Source organism: Desmodus rotundus, chromosome 9, assembly GCF_022682495.2.
Source record: "Desmodus rotundus isolate HL8 chromosome 9, HLdesRot8A.1, whole genome shotgun sequence".
Classification (NCBI taxonomy): domain Eukaryota; kingdom Metazoa; phylum Chordata; class Mammalia; order Chiroptera; family Phyllostomidae; genus Desmodus; species Desmodus rotundus.
In genome coordinates, this window is record NC_071395.1 from 80310419 (window position 1) to 80328766 (window position 18348).

At 51.9% G+C, this 18348-nt stretch overlaps 1 protein-coding gene across 2 annotated transcripts in view; it reads right to left on the bottom strand.

Annotated features, from left to right (window-relative positions):
* Nucleotides 1-9899, bottom strand: part of KSR1 (kinase suppressor of ras 1) — a 149083-nt gene extending 139184 nt beyond the window's left edge. Inside the window, exon 1 of one of the 2 annotated variants that reach the window (XM_045198960.3) lies at nucleotides 9417-9899. In XM_045198960.3, coding sequence (XP_045054895.2) covers nucleotides 9417-9644 — 228 coding nt within the window. In that variant the 5' untranslated portion in view covers nucleotides 9645-9899. The remainder of the gene's footprint in view (nucleotides 1-9416) is intronic. The other variant, XM_024565096.4, reaches the window with a different exon arrangement.
* Between the last annotated feature and the right edge of the window lie 8449 nt (nucleotides 9900-18348).

Consider the following 18348-nt stretch of genomic DNA (forward strand, 5'->3'; position numbering starts at 1 on the left):
AAGCTTGCAGTAAAAGCAAAAGTGAGTTATTGTGACACATCCATTTTGTAAGAGGCATAAATATTCATTTCGGAAACCACAGGTCCATTTGATCAGTTATCTGGAGAAAACAAAAAGGCATGGAAACAGCACCCTATTTCTGAGACCTCAGGCAGTGGCCAGGAGCACACTTCCAGGGCACCCAGAGTGCCCTGGCCAGCCCAGGCCTCTGCTGGCCCAGGGGCCAAAGAGAGCTCCTCCTTTCAAAAAGCCAGCACCAGTAACAGGAAGCTGCTTCCTTTCCTTTCCATTCTGAGCCAGCATTTCCTTTTTTGTTTTAAAAAGCATTCCTTGTCTACAGCCCAGCCCTTCCCCTGCCCCGGGCAGCCCCAGGCTCAAACACACCCACAGACATCTGCATTTCTCTTGGATGGTTTTCTGCCCACCACCAGGGGCATGAGACTCTTTCCGACCCTGAGTGAGCATGCTCTTGGCACCAGGCTAACCGGCACACAGGGCCAGGAAGGGGCAGGACTCGAGGACTCTAGGCAAGGGACCTCTCTGGGCCTGTATTCCCCACCCTGTCCAAAGGATTACGTGCAACGTGTGTTAAGAGCTCGCACAGTACAGAGCACACTGGGCCTCCCTTTGTGAAGGACCTCCCTCACGGAGAGGCAACCCTGAACGGCTGGTAAGTGTACGGGGTCACCAGCCTCTTTGCAACCCATCCAATTTACACTGGAACCTCAAATGGGACCTCAGTATCACAAAAATAACAGTAGCTGAAGCTAAGCCTACAATGGCTTGTCTCTTTCCCTCTTCGGGGCTTAAGGCAATGTTTTCCCAGCTGTGTTCAGGTGGAAAAAAGATCCCTTGGACAAACAGGTCTGGGAACGCTTGCTGCAGAGCTTCGCAGAGCCTTTGAAACACCGATCTTCCTCCTCAGGAATCTCCAGAAGGGCGGAATGTCCAGGAGGGCGGAGTCTTCAGGAGGGCGGAGTCTCTAGGAGGGCCGTGGCGGGTACGGCACAGTCTCCACTACTCGAAGCCGCCATTCACAGCAGCATCTTGCTGAGGACAGTATGGGAAAGGCTGCATGAAGCCCTTTCAAGGGTCCCAGTCTGGGGCGCAGGGGATCCTCAAGATAGTGCCTACTGCATGAGAACACTCAGGTCACTTTTTTAAATAGGACCTGTAACGTTTTCTTTTCAGGCCGGCAGGGCTGTGCGCACCATGAGTGAAGCTGGCGCTGCTAGTCCCTATCAGACCCAAACCCTACTTCACTGGCTAAATTGGGACTCAAAACCACCAGTGCCTTGCCGAAGAAAGTCCCACCACTCTATAAGCAGCTTCTGTCCTCAGCTTTGCATAAAGCAAAACCCCCCTGATCAGGGAGTGTTGCAGAGTCGAGTCTATAACACGTGCTACATGGGAAGTTATTTTTCCTACCGCGCCTGGACTACCCCGCACACTGCATTACGCTTTCTCCCCCCCACCCTTTTTTTTTTAATTTTAAACACAAGTCTTACTTCATTCTTGCCATTGTTCTGAAGACAGGAAAATGAAAGAGGGGAGAAAAACAGCAAGCCAACAGAATGACTTCGGCTCCACGACATTGAAGGGCCACCCACCCAGTTAAAACACACCGCCGTCCACCAAGACCAGGACAGCAAATAGAGATTTATACAAACATATCGGTTTTAATTCCAAGTGGTGGCAGCCTGAATGAAGACTTTTTCAATGTGGATGAGAAATAGTCATGCCGGGGAATAAAGGACAAAATATTTTGAACCCCAGAGTATGCCCTGCCTCTCCACCTGGGGCCTGGAATAGAGCAAGCCAAGAAGAACACACAGACACTAGCTCTAGGCTGTATCTTCTAGAGGCAATAGTAAGCTATTTATAACATTATCTTGACATTAAAACCAACAGCAATGCATCGTGGTAGAGAATGCAACACGCCCACAAATTTAAGGCAAACACTGGGCCCTAAAGGAATAAAGATTCACCCACCCAAGTCCCTGGCATGAGAAGCCCTCGAAAGCTAGGTTTGGTTCAAGGGCTCAGAGAATCCACTCAGGCTCAGCCAGCCCACTGGGCAGACTGGCTTTCAAAACAGCCCCCACCCAAAAGACACCCCACAGTGCTCTCCAGTTCACAGGATCCCTAAGGCATTGATATGGGGCCGGGAAGCAAACCCTTTTGCTTCCTCTTGCAGGAAACTCCTTGAGGCCAAGGCCCGACCACCCCCCTCCCCCCCCACACACACACAGGAGGGCAGAAAGGCAGGCTGCCGCTTGCTCTCAGCTCAATGCTCCTTCATGAACCACCAGTGTCTTCTCCACTCTCCATTAAGGTTATTCCCTAACTTGTATTCCTGGTAAGCCACTTCCGCTTTGGCCCTTTAGTTCCCTCACCTGCAGAGAGGACTGGACCAGATGCAAATCCCAAGATCCTTTGCAGCCCTCTTAGGCATCTAGGACTCTACTAAATCAACCCTAAAGCCAAGGCACCCCAAATTGCTCTCTGATCAGTATCTATGGTTGGTGATGAAACCCAGGCTACAGTTCAGTGAGGTGTCTTTCTTGAGCCTCAAGTGATGAGGACCTTGACATTTGGCCGTGTATTGCCCAGAGGGGACCAGTCCCTGGACACAGAGAGCCTGACATCTACCTCCCCCCACCCCACTGTCTTGGAGCAAGGAAAGGACCCTCTCTTAATTGGTCGACCCATGGGCCCCCTGCACTACAGGCAACCACAAAACTAGAACCCACAATCCTTGACACATAACCCAGACCCTCGAGGGGCCACGGAGGCTGTGTCCTGTCTCCCGTTTACACAGGGTGGACACAGACACAGCGGCAAAGGGGGGGCATGCACAGAGGCTGTCATCTTATAAATTCTGGCGTTCCTGATGGGGAGGGGAACATAGTAGGCCCTAAAGGTTTTAAAGAATACAACTGACGTTAAATGTGTTCAAACACCTTGACCCAGCAAATTCCACTTCTAGGGGAGCACCCATGTGCTCGCTGCGACACTCGGCCACAGCCTGAACGGCTGACCACGGGGAGCTGGTCCCATGAGTGTGTGGTCTGACCACACAGGGCAGCTGCTGAGCGATGCTGCACCTCTAAGGTGCTGCTGTAGACCTGTGGAAGGCAAGGCACAGGGAAGCACGTACATTTGTATGCAAATGCAGAGGATAAAAAAAAAAACATGCTGGAAGAATACAGACAAAATGTTAATAAGAATTAACTCTGAAAACAAAGACATTCCTGTGAGGCCTGACATTCCAAAGGTGTAGAGATTACCTCCCAGAACCGGAAGACAAAGGTCAGCCCTTTTTTGGAGCAAGTTTAAAATCTTCACTACCCGAGGGTTATACCAGTTGGAAATGAAGGACCCCAGATGGCAGAGCCACTCACAGGAGCCCCTATCACTGTGTCTCTGTTTGGGGGACAGCTACCAGGACAGCTGCCTGACCCGAACCGCACTGTACCAGGGCAGAGAAACAAGCATTCATGTTGGCCTTTTAAACAAGGGATTGCGTACGGGAACACCTGGATTAAATTCCCAGACCTACAATGACTGGAGAACTTCATGCTGTTGCATTATGTCAATCAGTTGACAAATGTCTTGCCATTTAAAAAAAAAAAAACTGAGTAAAATGTGCCAGGGAGCTCCATATTTTGCAAACCTAGTTTAATGTTATACCGTTATTTCTCAGGAACATATTAAATATTAGCTATCACGGAAAAAAGATTAACTCAGGGAGGTAGCATAATGGGTGATTTTATTTTCTTGTATTCCTCTGTATTTTCTTTTTTACAGTGAACATATATCATTATATGTATTTTATAATATTTTAAGAAAGCAGAAAGTTAAACGAATACACAGCTAACCAGAGGAATTATTCAAAAGGAATAAGGCAGGTATCCATTAAAAAAATTACAAGTAACTTCATCTCTAGGCAGCTTCTCGTTTCTCAGAACGGGACCGGCACCGAGGCGGTTGCATCACTTCTGTGAGAGTGTGCAGGGCTGCCCTTTAGGGAAGCAGCCCCAAGCCTGAGCTCGCAGGCTGCACAGCCCCGGGTGGCCGCCAGCAGGCCCAGTCATCTGGCATAGAGCCAAGTGCCCCAGGGCAGGCTCTTTTTGTTACTGGCCACTTCCTCGGGCTCAGCAGCTATGACCCTGACCAAATCCCCACCATGGTTTCTAGAGGTACTTGGGAGGTTCAGAACACCAGGTCTGAAGACCAGCCAACAGCCCAGGTTCCACCGCCTGCCAACTCAGTCTCTTCATCCCTCTGAGCCACGATGTCCTTATCTGCAAAATGGGGATAAAACCTCATAGGCTCCTTGTGAGCGTTAAATGGGGCAACATATGCCAAGAGCCTAGTGGAGTGCTCAGCACAGAAGAGGTGACCAGGAATGTCTCTTGTCCCTCATCTGCCTCTACTCTGTGCGAAAGTCATTCCTGTCCCCTCAAAGGCACCTGCGCAGCTCTTCCTCTGAACTGAACGTAGGAAAAGATTCTAACCAGCCTATTCTGAAAGGATGCCGCCCTCACTAAAAAGCACTGCTCATGTAGTCTTGGCCAGACTGTTACCTGCCCCCGCCGTGGCAGACACTGCCCCCAAGGACAGGGCCTCTGCAGTCCTTCTCCAGACCACAGCCAGCAGGCAGCGCCAGCATGCTTGGGGGGTGGGTACAGCGCTCCTGGATTGGGAGCCAACCCAGAGAAGGAGCTTTCCCATCACTGTCCCTGGACTCCTGGCACTCACACTGGCCTGGGCAGCAGATCTGATAACACCGCCCTCCAGCACCACCCAGCCCTCTCCAGCCTCAGAGAAGCCGCCCATCCCTCTCCTGCACCTCCGAGGTATGCGGGTAGCAAGTTTCATCACAGAAAATGTTCTGAAGGCGAAAGCTGACACCAAGGGGACCGTACCCCAGCTCTGCACCCCTTCAGGGATGGCAGGAGTTAAAACCTCCAGTAGGCAGTTGAAACTATGGTGATGGAACGGAAGCAGAGAAAGGCCGTACTGGAGGCAGCAGCTGGGTGGGGAAAGGAAAACCAGGTTTCGCTCTCAGTTCTGCCAGGGACCTGTGACTTGGGACAAGTCACCAAGATTGGGAGTATTTCTCATAAAACCAGAAGGTCGGACTGGCCAACCCTCCCAGCTCATTCCCAACTCCTAAGCACTCTCAGCAAGCCAGGGTACTGGAGTTGCTACTCTTTGACCACCTGGCTCCCCGATTAGATATAAAGTGGCCCCAGAGACCTAGAGAGCATCCTCCCTACTTCAGAATCCTTGCCAGGGTGGCTGCCGCTAGGAGCTCAGCAGGCAAGCCAGTAATGACAGAAGGTGTGTCGAGTGACTGCATCTCCATGACCACCCCAACGACCTGCTCTGTGAGGAACGATGGCACCCCTTTCCCTTCCCAGCAGTTCCACTACCCAGAGGACCCTGGGAGCAGGGGAGGGGGCCACAGGAAGAGCTCAGATCCCCCACACAGCAGGGTTCGGACCTCAGTCACAGTGGGGCTGAGTGAAGGTCAAGCCTCCCTGATCTTCCCAGCAGGAGCTGGGTCCCCCAGGTGCCTCCTGGAGAATCCTCTGGGAAGTGGCCAGCTCCCCAGTGTCCCTTTCCCAGCAAAGCCAATGGGAAAGGAAAGGTCCTTTGGGGACCCTTTCTCCAGATCACCCTTTTAAGGAGACATTTCTCCAGGAGAGCATAAGGTGCGGGGAGACTCGGTATGCAAGGCCTGTCTCTGAAAAGTACCAGAAGGCAGGAAAGGGCGCAGTTGCAGTGTCCACAAAACACGAACCTTCGTGAGGTGCCACTATCTTTCTCTCCAGTGCCCAGCACAGACTCGGCCGGAAGAGGGTGACTGCACGAGGGAACGACCTGGTGTGGGGCTCCAGGCCGAGTGGCAGGGCCGGCTAGGTGTTCCTATGTGAGCACATCTGAGGAATGAGAATGTTGTCTCCTGCCTCAGTGGATTTCTCAGGCCCCCAGGAGGCTCTGATGGAGACGGGGCACCAGGCTCTGCCAGGATAAGTAGCCTCACCACTTCTATCCACAGATCCAGACTCTGGACGCAAGCTTCATCTCCTCCCCCATCCCACATAGAGAAAACCGTGTGTGTGACACACACTGGTGGATTTCCAGGAACTCTCATCAGGCTCAGGAGGGCCCAGCACACAGGCGGGCAGGTAGGAGGCAAAAATTAACCCTTGGCTCCTGCTACTACTCTTTAGGATCCAAACTGGACCACTACGTGGAGAAAGTCATCACAAGCAGCTAGACACGCTGACCCCGCACACCGTCACAATCTGCAATCTCAGGCTCCAGCAGCTGGGCCGGGCATCAGGGATTCCAGGGCCGTCTCACGTGCTGTTGCTCCCGCTGAGCACTTGCGGGTCAGCGTGGGCTGGGGTTCCTAAAGACTCTGGGAGAAGTCTGGCTTGGTTGCATAAGCCAAGCCCTCTGGTCAATCCCTTCTTCAAAAGCCAGGAATCCAATGTTGCAAGAACTGCCTCTGGAGGCCCTGCCCTGGAATGTGAGAGGAGACTGCAGAACAGGAAAGAAAACCGGACTGGATATCACCACCGTCCCACGTGACCGCACCACATGCCGCAGGGATGGCTTCCTGGTCTGTGTCACCCACCTCTGGGAAGTAAGAGCCAGCTAGAGAGGAAGCTTCCCCTATAGGTGACCTGTAGTATGAATGCCATTGGACGCTCACGAGAAAAAGCTTATAAGGAGAATCTCTTAGTAGGAAGAATATGAACTTACAGACTCACAACAACGCTACAGGTTTAAGCGGTCTCATTCCCATTTTACAGATGGGGAAGCCTGAGATTCAGACATCGGGGGACTTGCCCAAGGTCACACGACAGAACCTGGACCCGAAATCGAAGCCATGAGCTTTCTCATTTGTGACACTGCCCCCATCATCAGATTCTTAGAGTAATAAACTCCCCCCCCCCCCCGTTTTATCAGTTTAGTCAATCTGGACTTTGGAACCATTCTTAAGCAGGAAATACAATTTTTTTAAATTCTTCTTGTTAGTCTTTTTTAAAAATTGAACTTTTGGGGGTAACACTTATTGGTTAATAACATACATTTCAGGAGTACGACTTTATAGTACAACGTCTGTCTCCTCTATGATGTGTTCGCCAGCCAAGTGTCACCTTGTATTTGACCCACTTTACTCCCTTTGTCCACCCCTCCTCTCTGGTAACCGCCGTTCTCTTGTGTCTGAGTTTGGCCTTTTGTTTACTAAACAGGGATACTCTCAAGCACGGGTATGTATAACAAACACCGACTCAAGCCATCTGGGGCCCCTTCACTGGGCCACAGAAGTCCACAGAGATCCACGCCAGCCTCCCTGTTTGGGTGAGGAGGCTGAGGCCTCTGGGGTGAAGTGATTCAAGCAAACCAGCTCCTGGGGTCTAAATTCCCATCCTCCCAAACAACTGAAGTCCGTCTTTTCATAAAGCAGGGCGGACCTGAATCCACAAGACATTGGAGAGGGCAGGGAGCTGGGTACTAGTTTCCAGGGTACCCTGCAAAACCCTGTCAGGCTTTGGGATGGGTTTCCGGCTGCTCAGTTGGATCATCCAATCAACCAGCTCAGAGACACAAAGAGCTGGATGCTCTGTGGTGTCATCACGCCGCACCTGGGTTAGCACGAGTGACTCTGGAAGTCAGGGCACCAAGAGGGCGTAGCACCAGTTCCAGAGAACAAACAGCAAACGGTGCTCCTGGATCCGCGCTGTGAACCAGGAGCACTTCGGAGCGACATGGGCGCAATCCCAGAGAGGCCAGCAGAGAACATTCTCCCATCCCAGCGGCCCCCGCAGGTCAACCAGACACAGGCGGCTGGACAAGGACCCTCCCCTCCCAGAACTAAGCCACATAGGCCCCCTATTGTGTCGCTTTAAAAACCGAACTTCGCTGGGCAACAACACACTTGGCTGCCTGTGTTCAAGAAACCAGTCTCTCTCGCCCCTTGGAAAACAGCAGCATGTGTGCAGAAGGAGCAGTTGTGTGGGGTATTGTTGGTCGGTTTGTTTTTTAAGCAAAGCCCTGGTCAGTACTGCTATAGCAACTGTAACAAAAATAATAATAGCCAGCACTGATTGGGAGCTTCCAATGTTCCTGGTTTTATAGCTTTTAAGAAAATAATACTGAGGGAGAGAAATCACCCCCAAGCATTTTGGATCAAACGGGGATTCAGGTTTATGGCGAGCAGAGGATTGGGTCTTGAAATAATTACGACAAATCGCCGCTGGCCCTATGACAGTTGGCAGAGGCAATGAGCAATAAAGCGGGGGGCTGGGGGGGGGCGCTGGATGAGAAATTAAGATTCTAACAAAAACAAAACATCTCCAGATCTGCAGAAGGACAGATGCAGCGATGCGAGGTGGAGCCCCTTCTTCAAGTTGGAGTTAGCGATTACTAACTGGTCCGTGGATTCCAGCTTCTGGACAAAAGCAAGTTGGGAATACACTAGTTTCCCTCTATTGTGTAGGGGGGAGGGGTAACTCCCCACACTTCTGAGAATCCAACACTTTTGGCTGCTTCTTCCAAATTGTTTTAATACTGCACTTCCCAGCTATAATTTGAGAGAGGAGGGCAAGCGTATCTTACTTCTTCTTTACCCTGGAGGCTGTCTCCACCAGAAGCCCTTAAATAGTGTCATCTTCACACCAAAGGCTAGTTCCCCAGCAAAATCCTTCCTAAAGCAAAATCCGATGTTGGGGGGGAGTCAGCGGGTAATTACATTTTGAGCAGTGAAACGCTGTGGCAGTGCGAAAGGAAAGCAACCAAATGCCTGAAGAGAAAAATGCAGTTTCAGCAAACACTTTCTGAAAAGCGGCACACAAGAACCTGGAGGAAAGAAAAGCAAGGGACAAGACAGTGTCTGGGGTGTGAGGTGAAAGCAGAGAATGACGGGCCTCTGTTCACACTTCAGGGGGACCTCCCCCTGCCCCGTCACCCCGGCCCACGGCTGCTCGGCTCGGTCACACAGGGAAAAGTCCAGCGTGTGACTCAGTGGGAGCATGAGTCCTGCGGCTAGGCAAGCTGGAAATGGGGTTGGGGGCGGAGGTGAAGAGGCAGGGGCTGTCCGCGCACAGCTCACCCCGCCCACCGCTCCCAAAGCCTACATCCCAGTTCTCACTCCGCCCCTCCCCCCAAAGCCCGCCCAAGGTGAGGGGCTGGTCCTGGGTCCTCGACCTGCCGCATCATCGAACGCAGGAAGGAAGGGAAGCTTCAAACAGGGCGATCCGAGCTTAAGGATGCAAGGAAAGGTGTGGACAGGAGCATGGAGCGAGGTATTAGGGGCCGCTACCCGGGCCGCCTACCCCTGCATCCTCGGGCCCAGCCCGGGTCCCTGACCCACCGCGCCAACGCTGCCTTACCTCCAGGGTCCGGATCTCCTGCTGGGTGAGGTCGTTGGACACCGCGCACTTCGTGCGCAGCCCGCGCAGGCTGCCGATGGAGATATCGATGAGCTTCTGGAGCTGCCCGCACTGCTGCAGCGCCCGGCTTGCCGCGGCTCCGGCGCCCCTCTCCGCAGCCGCCGCGACCCCCCCGCCGCTGCCTTCCTTCTCTCCCATCGCCGCCGCACGCCGTGCCGCTCTATCCATGCCTCGGCATCGGTGCCGCCGGGTGGCCGAGGCGGGGAGCCCGGGGATGCGGGCTCGAAAGGGAATTTCGGAGCCGGGAGGGTCGCACGAGGAGCGCCCCTCGGTGCTGCTGGGGATGGGACGCGAGTGGAGCCAGCAACCGAGCCCGCTGCTCCCGCCCGCCCAGCCGCCGCAGCAAAGCGAAAGCCGCGGCGACCCGACGGCTGCGGCTCCCAGAGCCTTTAAGTGGCAGCAGGGGCCGGGTCAGGGCAGCTGGGCATGCTGGGATTTGTAGTCCGAGCCGTGCACCTGCCTCTCGGCCCCCGCCTTCGGAGCCCTGGCCCGCGCCCTACGCCTAGCGCCCGGCGGTCCCGGCCTTCCCCTCTGCGGTGGACGCAGGCGGTGCGGGAGCGACCGCCTCTGTGTCCCGGGAGTGGCTGCTCCGCACCGACTCCACCCCCGGGCGTCCAGAGCCTGGGAGCCTTGTCTCCCCGCCCATCCCTGTCCCCCTACGCCCGCCTCCAGCCTAGGGGCTTCCCGCGACCCCCGGATGGGGCGGGGCAGGGGTCGGGTCCCCTTTGGAACGGAGGAGGGTTTGCATCCTGCCATTCCTCAGCCTCAGCCAAACCCTGGAAGATGGGGACAGTGGAGGTTCCAGAATTTCTACGTGGGCTTTAGGGGCCGCCATCTAGTGGGAAGGGGCCTTAAGTGCTTGTGCTGTGTAGCAGGTTCTCAAAGCACTGGACTCCCGATAGTCCATGCCAAAGGAAATAGTTGCTCAGAAATGGAGAAAGACCGAAGGGCTTTCTTCTGGACCCTTTTCACCCCCCAAAATAAGTGTGCCATCCCTCTGCCACCCCAAACCAGCCAGACAGCCCGAACTCTTGGGGCGGCACACTTATTTGTCCTGTATTTAGCGCTCTAGGGCCAACCAACGCCTGGTTTTAAATTCAGTCTCTAGTGCAGCCTAACTGTGTGACTGTGGGCAAAGTTAGCTCTCTCCGAGCGCCTGAGTTTCCCCGTCAGCAAAACTGGGGCGATAACAGTACCTACAGGGACTCATATACAGGTACCCTAACTACTCAAAGGGACTACGTGAAGAACTAGTTTAGCCCTGGCCGGCGTGGTTCCGTGGGTTGAGAGTTGTCCCGCAAAGCGAAGTGTCGTGGGTTGGATTCCCAGTCAGGGCACATGCCTGGGTTGCATGCCTGGTCCCCGTTGGGGCACGTGCAAGAGGCAACCTATGGATGTTTCTCTCTTTCTCTCTCCCTTCCCCTCTCTCTAAAAATAAATTGTAACAGTATTTTTTTTAAATATATTTTTAAAAAATGAGTTCATATATATACAACATCAAGATTGATTGCTGTCACATGTAGTCACTGAATAAATGTTAGCAATTGTTACTATCCAACCTCAGATCTCCAAACACAGCCGGAGACCGGAGCAGTGGGCAAGGGCGCAGTGCTGCTCCTGGACTGGTAGCCTTTCCTGCCTCAGCATTCAGACCCCATCCAATCCCCACGCCATCCCTCCCCCTCCCACCAGTTCACACTGCTGTTTCTCAGGCTAAACTGAAAAGCCAAGCCACCGATCAAAGCTCCCACACATCCAGACTTCCAACATTTGCCAACAAGAAGAAATATCCCTCCTCTGAATTATTTTTTCTTGTAGGCTCCTTGGCTCCCTAAATGGCTGGCTAAATTATCTGTGTATCCTCTTCAGCGAGCCAAATACAGTGCCTGGCACACAGTAGGAACTCCACAAAAGTAGTACAACCCATTTCACAAGTTCTTCAGGCATGCCGTGTTTCTGTTTCTCTTGGGCCAGCTTAATAGTTTCCCTCTCTCTTCACCTTTTTTTTTTTTTTTTTGAGAATGAGGATTGGACAGGAGGTAGGGTCCCAGCATTGCATTTCCTCCTAAACTACACATAGAGTCAGTAGTGGCTGACAGTTTATATTACACCTTCCTTTAATGTCATTTGAAATGTTCAAATAAATTACATATTAGGTCTGAAAGACAAGACCATCATAACTTTAAAATGTGCTTTTGCAAACTAACCCCTCCTCTGGAGATTTTCTGAAACACAGGGGTCTTCCTCCCCAATGCCTGACCCTTGCCACTAAGAATCACTGATCCAGTCATCACTTAATTGGTCACAGGACCCTCTGTGCTGTATCTATTAAGGCCCTCCAACCCTGACTGTCCCCTTAACCCCCACCCCACCTCCATGTGACAGTGATAACTGCCCTGAGAGAGAAACTGCTCGACAGTGGTTCTCAGCCCCGACGGCGGGTCAGTCTCCCGCAGGGCTCCACAATGCACACTGCGGACCCCACCCCCAGGTTCCCCATTCGGTAAGTTGAGGACAAGGCTGGAGAATTCGTGTTCCAACAGGCTCTCAAGGATTGCTGATACTGCAGATCTAGCGGCCGAACTTGAAGAAGACTTGGCATGGGGGAAGGTCAGGTAAGCAGGTCCACAGTGCAGCCTGGCTGGTGTGCAGCCTGGCTGGTGTAGAACCTTCCGTTGTTCAGTAGCCAGAGCTGCCAGGCTTGAGTGACTGACTCACTCTAACTCAATTCACAAGGAATTTCCTGCTTAAGTGCCTATTTATGCATTTACATCAAGCTTGTAATTGCCACAGGGACCTGGTCAACACATTTTCCCCCCAGGGTCGCTTGATGTGGGAAGCCATATCCTGAGAGGACAACTGCCAGCCTGTGGCATCCACACCTAACATGCCACCGTGGCGAGGGGATCGGGGCTGGAGACTGGACAAGACTCAGCTCCCTGGCTGCCCTCCTGCCAGGCTCCATGCAACCAGTGCCTCTTCTGTGGACACAGGCTTACTTCTGGGTTGTTGGAAGCATTCAGTAAGCTGCAGCTTTCCTTCCTGCTCCATCTCAGACACGCTCCAGCCCTGCCGGCTGGGTTTGGGGGTCCTGTCAGCCGCATGTTTACAGAGCTGCTTCTTAGAGATGCAGAAAGCAAAGATTTTTAAATAACCCCTTCATGCATCCTTTTAACATTCATCAATATTAATGAATAAGGATTCATTAAGTGTCTAGTTATGCAGCAAACCTCTGTGTTCTGGACTCTGAGAAGACAGTAGTGAACAAAACCAGGAATTTATATTCTGGTAAGAGAAGTCAGACGTAAGTAGAATGCACAGGATATTGGGTGGTAGCAGGTGCTAGGGCAGAGCATGAAGTGGGGAAGAGGGACAGGAAGTGCAGCATTTGCAACCCTCAGTAGAGCTGTATTAGGGAGTGGGGTTCGCAGCTCTGCCCCTGAATTGCTGTCTGACCTTGGGCCAGTCTTCTCATCTTATAGTCCCTCTTCTCGTTTACAAGATGGAGATTATATATTTGAGGAGGAATGCAGGTGATAATGCAAAGTGATGGTCACAAAGTAAGAGTTTGACATATTTCTTTTTATTTATTTGATAAATACCTCCCACGTGCCAGGTACTGTTCCGAATATCTTCCTTAACCGATTTAACTAATGTTATTTACTTTCCTCCTCCCACCCCTTCCAGAGTGTGTCTCTTCTGGAATACATGAATTCATCTGTGCTGATTCTTAGGTCCAACTTCAGCTCCAGGCTCTTGAGGCTTTCTGTGGCCCCCTCAGTACAGAAAGTTTGCTCCTTCTCTCCTTCCTCCCCTCGGCCTCAGACACCTGCAGTATTGTCACGCTGAGTTTTCCTGGTGTGGACTCCCCTGCATGGATCCCAACACCACAGTAACGTGCAGACTTGTTTGTGTTCATGCTCCGTGCTTCGCAAACATGAAAAGGGCACCTACCGTGGGCCAGGCTCCAGGACTGGCCCAGAGTGAAGGAAACCAAGTCCGTATTCACATGGAACAGATGTGAGAGTGGAGACAGAAAGTTAAGAATTCAACAAATACAGCACCAAAATAAATTCGGAGAATGATGAGAGCTGTGAAGGGGGGAAAGCACATAGTAATAGCAAGTTCCCAAGAGATAAGGGGCTTCATTAGAGGAAGCAGTCAGAGAAGTACTCTCTCACTGATCACCCAACTAAGATTGAAATAATGAAAAGGAGCAAGCCACGGGGAGCTCCTAGAAAGGGGCATTCGAGGCCATGGGAACACCACGTGCAAGGGCCCTGAGGCAGGGACAACTTGGCACACTCCAGGAACCGAATGATATCCAGTGTGGCCACAATGTGATGAGAGAGAACAGGGATTGGAGATGACGTGGGATTGCTGGGCAAGGGCCAGATAAAGTGGGACATGGCAGGAAGTTTGAATTTTTTTTCTAAATCCGAGATTACTGCATTGCCTGAGAGCTAGTTAGAAATGCAGCGTCTGGCACCTCATCCCAGATCAACTGAATCTTGGATCTTAGCAAGATCACCTTATGACTTGAATGTGTGTTAAAGTTTTAGAAGCAGAGCTCTCGAAGTACATAGAAAGAAAGCTACACTCCTTGCCAGGGAAGTGTATTTAAAAGATCCCTCCAGCCATCACGTGCAAAGTAGGTGGCAGAGAGAGGCAGGGCGCAGCCAGGGACCTGGTTTCTAAGACTGCTGCTGTGGCCAAGGCGAGGAGCAGGAGTAGGCTGGGAAAGGAGGGGATGGTGAAAGAAGGCGGGTGGAGGACGAGTGTGGAGACAGAGTCAACAGGACAAGCCAATGGGTTGAAAGTGGAAGGGGAAAGAAATGATTTTAGCCATCCTGGCCGAATTGCCTCTCCTCCTCCAAAGATAAAGCAGGGCGTTGTGGGAGGAGCCCTACCCTGCAGTTAATGTGGCCGCACCCTCACTTGCTGCAATGGCGCCCCCCACCCCCACCGAATTCCCATCTCCTCCCCCCAGCATCACCTCAGTACTCAGCAGGTTTCTCTCACGGCCCAAGACAGTGCGGGGAAGCTTTGGTTCCCGGGATGTGGCCTGCAGTGAAACTGTCCAGGAGACGCGTGGAGTCGCCCTGGAGAGATGCACTCTACTATAATTACACACACCTGTGCTCGTCCACTCAGCAACTACTTCCCGAGCCCCCAGTATGTGCTTGGCGCTGTGCTAGACTAAGAATAGAGCAGTAAATGACACACACCTTATAGCTTACAAAAGACTTTGATGTGAGCTCACAGTAACCTGCGTTGTCTTCCTAAGACCCTTCTCATGTTGCTCACCAGCTAGAAAATGTCTCGGGTTCCCCTTTGACCTCAGAGTGCTGTATGAATTCCTCAGTGAGGTCCTTCATTCCTGGGCCCTGCCAACCCTTCCGAGCTCTTTTGCTTTAGGGAGAGGGGAAGGGAAGGGGAAAGAGAGGGAGAGAAACATCAATGTGTGGTTGCCTCTCGCATGCCCCCCACTGGGGACCCAGCCTGCAACCCAGGCACATGCCCCAACTGGGAATTGAACTGGCGACCCTTTGTTTTGCAGTCCAGCGTTCAGTCCACTGAGCCACACCAGCCACGGCTACTCAAGGCTTTTTTGAGTCCATGTCCCAGTTTAAAAATCTGATGAAAACTAAAGGTGTCTCTCTAGAAAAGAAGAATAAACACACACGATTGTGATACAACTTCAGGGGGTTTGTGGGCCCCCTTGCAGACATCCATGAACCCCAGGACTATAGACAAAATTAGGAAGCCTGCCTCACTGCTGATCCCCGCTGCCTTTACTCAACTGTCTTGGGTTGTACCATGGATATAATGTCACTATGCCTTAGCTCAGGCTGTTACATCCTCTGCCCTGCTTCCTCCCCATCTCCCCACACATACTTCTACTCATCCTGCAGATCTGGGTCACGTGCCCCCCACGCCCTAGCCACAACGGAGTCAGTCTTTCTAATGTCTACAGTCCCAGAGAACTTTGCACACCTCACATACTTTTGGTTTTCTCCCTGCCTGCTTCCCTCACTGGGCTCACGTATACTCTATATGATCTAGGAAAAGTTTTCACCTCTCTGAGCTTCTATTTCCTCATAGGTATAAAGGGGTATAATAATCTCTGTCTCCAGGGGTGGCTGGGTGGGATAAAGGGAAGTAAACGAGGCCTGGGACACAGCAGGGTTTGACACATGTTTCATTAATCAAATGATGGATTGTATTTTACAGGCGAAGAAACCAGGGCCTGTCTCGAAGGATCCTGGCCCTGTGTGGCTTAGCTGTTTGTTGTAGAAGACACATTCCCACCACCTGTGTGGTGCGGTCAGCCCTAGTTCTGAGTCAGGTCGAAGGAAGGAGCCAAATTAAAAAATGGCCTTCTTGACCCTAAAACTGAAGACTCCTGTGTTGTCATGGACTTTCTCAGGCAACCTGGCAGGAGAGAACTTCTGTGGGAGATGCAGGGGGAAATCGGCCCAGGGAAGGCCGGGAGGTGACATGGGTACTCTCTCTGCTCACAGTTACCTCTCCCACCAATTTACCCTTCTCCACGTTCAAGTCCCTGCCCTTCTGCAGCCACGACGGTATACCCTGGGCTCCCCTATTTGTGGTTTCTTGTACCAATCTCCCAATCACTTCTAGTGTTTTGCTGTGGGCTCCAGCTTCCTCTCCACCCCTATGCTTCTTGGACTCACATAGACTCTATGTGATCTGGGAAAGTTTTCACCTCTCTGAGCTTTTATTTCCTCGTCTGTAAAGAGGAGTATAATAATCTTCACCAAAACCTCCCATCCATTGTCATCATCACCTACTCTCATGAGCTCAGGGCCTTCCCTTCCTCCTTACCTCATGTACATTCCACGCTGCATCGCGACTCTCACTCCAAAGCTACCCCCCTCCAATAAACGTGCCTCTTTTCCCATCACATGAACCAGGCTGAGGCCCAGCCTCCGTAAAACTCAACCCCTCGGCTTCTCCAGGCCTGCACCGGAGCAGCTGAACGATGCCGGAGGAAAGCACACAGCCCTGCTGGTGGGTTGTTCTTTAAATTCATGACCACAAACCTCAAATTGGCACTCCTCATGCCTGGCAAGCCTACCAGCCTTTCCTAGAAAGTTCATTTTCCTGTTCTCAGAGATGGCTATTTTATACTCTCTCCCATCTCTATAAACTACCCTGCATTCCTCACCCTTTATTGAGAATCTAGAAGTCATTAGACCAAAGCTACCAGCCCTCCTGCTGGGCATCCATGCTTCCTGCCTCTCCTCCTATAACGAAAGAAGAGGCATTCTGGTCCAGCCTGAGGCCAACCCCTTCTCCTTGGACTCACTCCCTTCCGGCAGCCTTGAGGCTTCCACTCAGCAAGTGTCTGCTTTTCTCTGCATCATTTTCTCCTTTCTACCCTGTTACTCTCATTTGCACACAAACCTGTTCTAGTATCTCCATGAAACAAAGAAAGAGTGGGGAGGAAGGAGAGAAGGAACGAAGAAGAGAAAGAAGGAGGGAGGGAGGGACAGAGGGAGGGAAGGAAGAAAAGCACATTTCTGTATCAGTTAGGGCCCTGGCAGGAAATAGAGCTCACTCAGATGATTCAACTGACCTCAAAGAATGGGCTACTTACAAGTTAAGGAAACAAACAAGGATGTTGAGTGCCCAGAGACAAGCTGTGCTGGGTAGGGGTGGTAACTCCTAGTGCTGAAAGGGTCAGGGGAAGAAACAGCGTTCTGAGAGCTGTGGAGGAGGGGGCAGCCCAGAAAGTCTTGCAGGTGTAGGGGACATAGCTCCTGCTAGAGACAAGGCGTGGAAGCAGCAGTGAGGGAGAGGGAGAGGGAAGAACACCTGTCCTCTTCCTTCCAGCCCGCGGAAGGAGAACACCTTCCTCTTCCTTCCTTCTCCTTCCTTTGCCTCCCCCTGGCTGAACCTGTCTGGGAGGATTCTGGCAGGAGAGTCCAGGTGATGCCGTACAAAAGGCCCACCCTCCCAGGGCCCAGAGCAGAACACGAACACAACTGGGAGGGGAGAATGGTCAGCATGCCTTCCCTTGATCCCAGATGCCCTTTCAACTTCTAGCCCGTTTCTCTGCTAACCTTCATAGCAAAATGTCTTCACTTCACATGACTTTCTCCAACCTGCTAGTCTAGTTTTTGTCTTCATCATACAGCTTGACAGCCTTGCCACTGAAATTCTTCAAGTTCAGTGGTGGCTTCCATGTCTCCAAATCTGAGAGACAGCCTCTCAAGCGCAGTTGCCACACTGTCCTTAAAACACCTCTCTTGGCTTCCTTGCCCTTAATACTTGGCTTTTCCTCCTCCCCTCTGGCTGCTATTTCTTGGTCTTTCTCACTGGCCCCTCATCCCCTAAGCGGCTTGCTGCAGAGCTCGGGTCACAGCCTCTTCCTCTTCCCTATGGGCTGTCACCTTTGTGCAGCTCTCTGGTTGACCAGGTGCACGGTGCCTTCTTCTCATCTGTTCAAATGCCACCTCCCCAGAAAGGGCTTTCCCCAGCCAAGCTCTCCAGAGCGGCCCCTCCCTGTCCCTTGTCACTGTGTCATGCTGCCGTCTTTGCTTCCTTTACCCGCCCTATCACTATTTGTCAACCTGATTGATTTATGGATTTGTTTCCTTGTTTGTTTGTTTGTTTGTCCAGGGACTTGTTCTCCAGCAGTCCTGCCCATTCCCGCATCTCTAGTACTTAGAACAGCACATGGTACGTAGTAGGTGTTAAATAAATAGTTGATGAATGAACAGTCAGGAAATTTGCAGCTATCGCATAGCAAGATAAAGCCAATAATTTAAGAATACTGTTTTGCTTTTGCGAGATGGAATTTCCTGACAAGCACTTAACTATTCTACTGGGTCTTTTGAAAGAA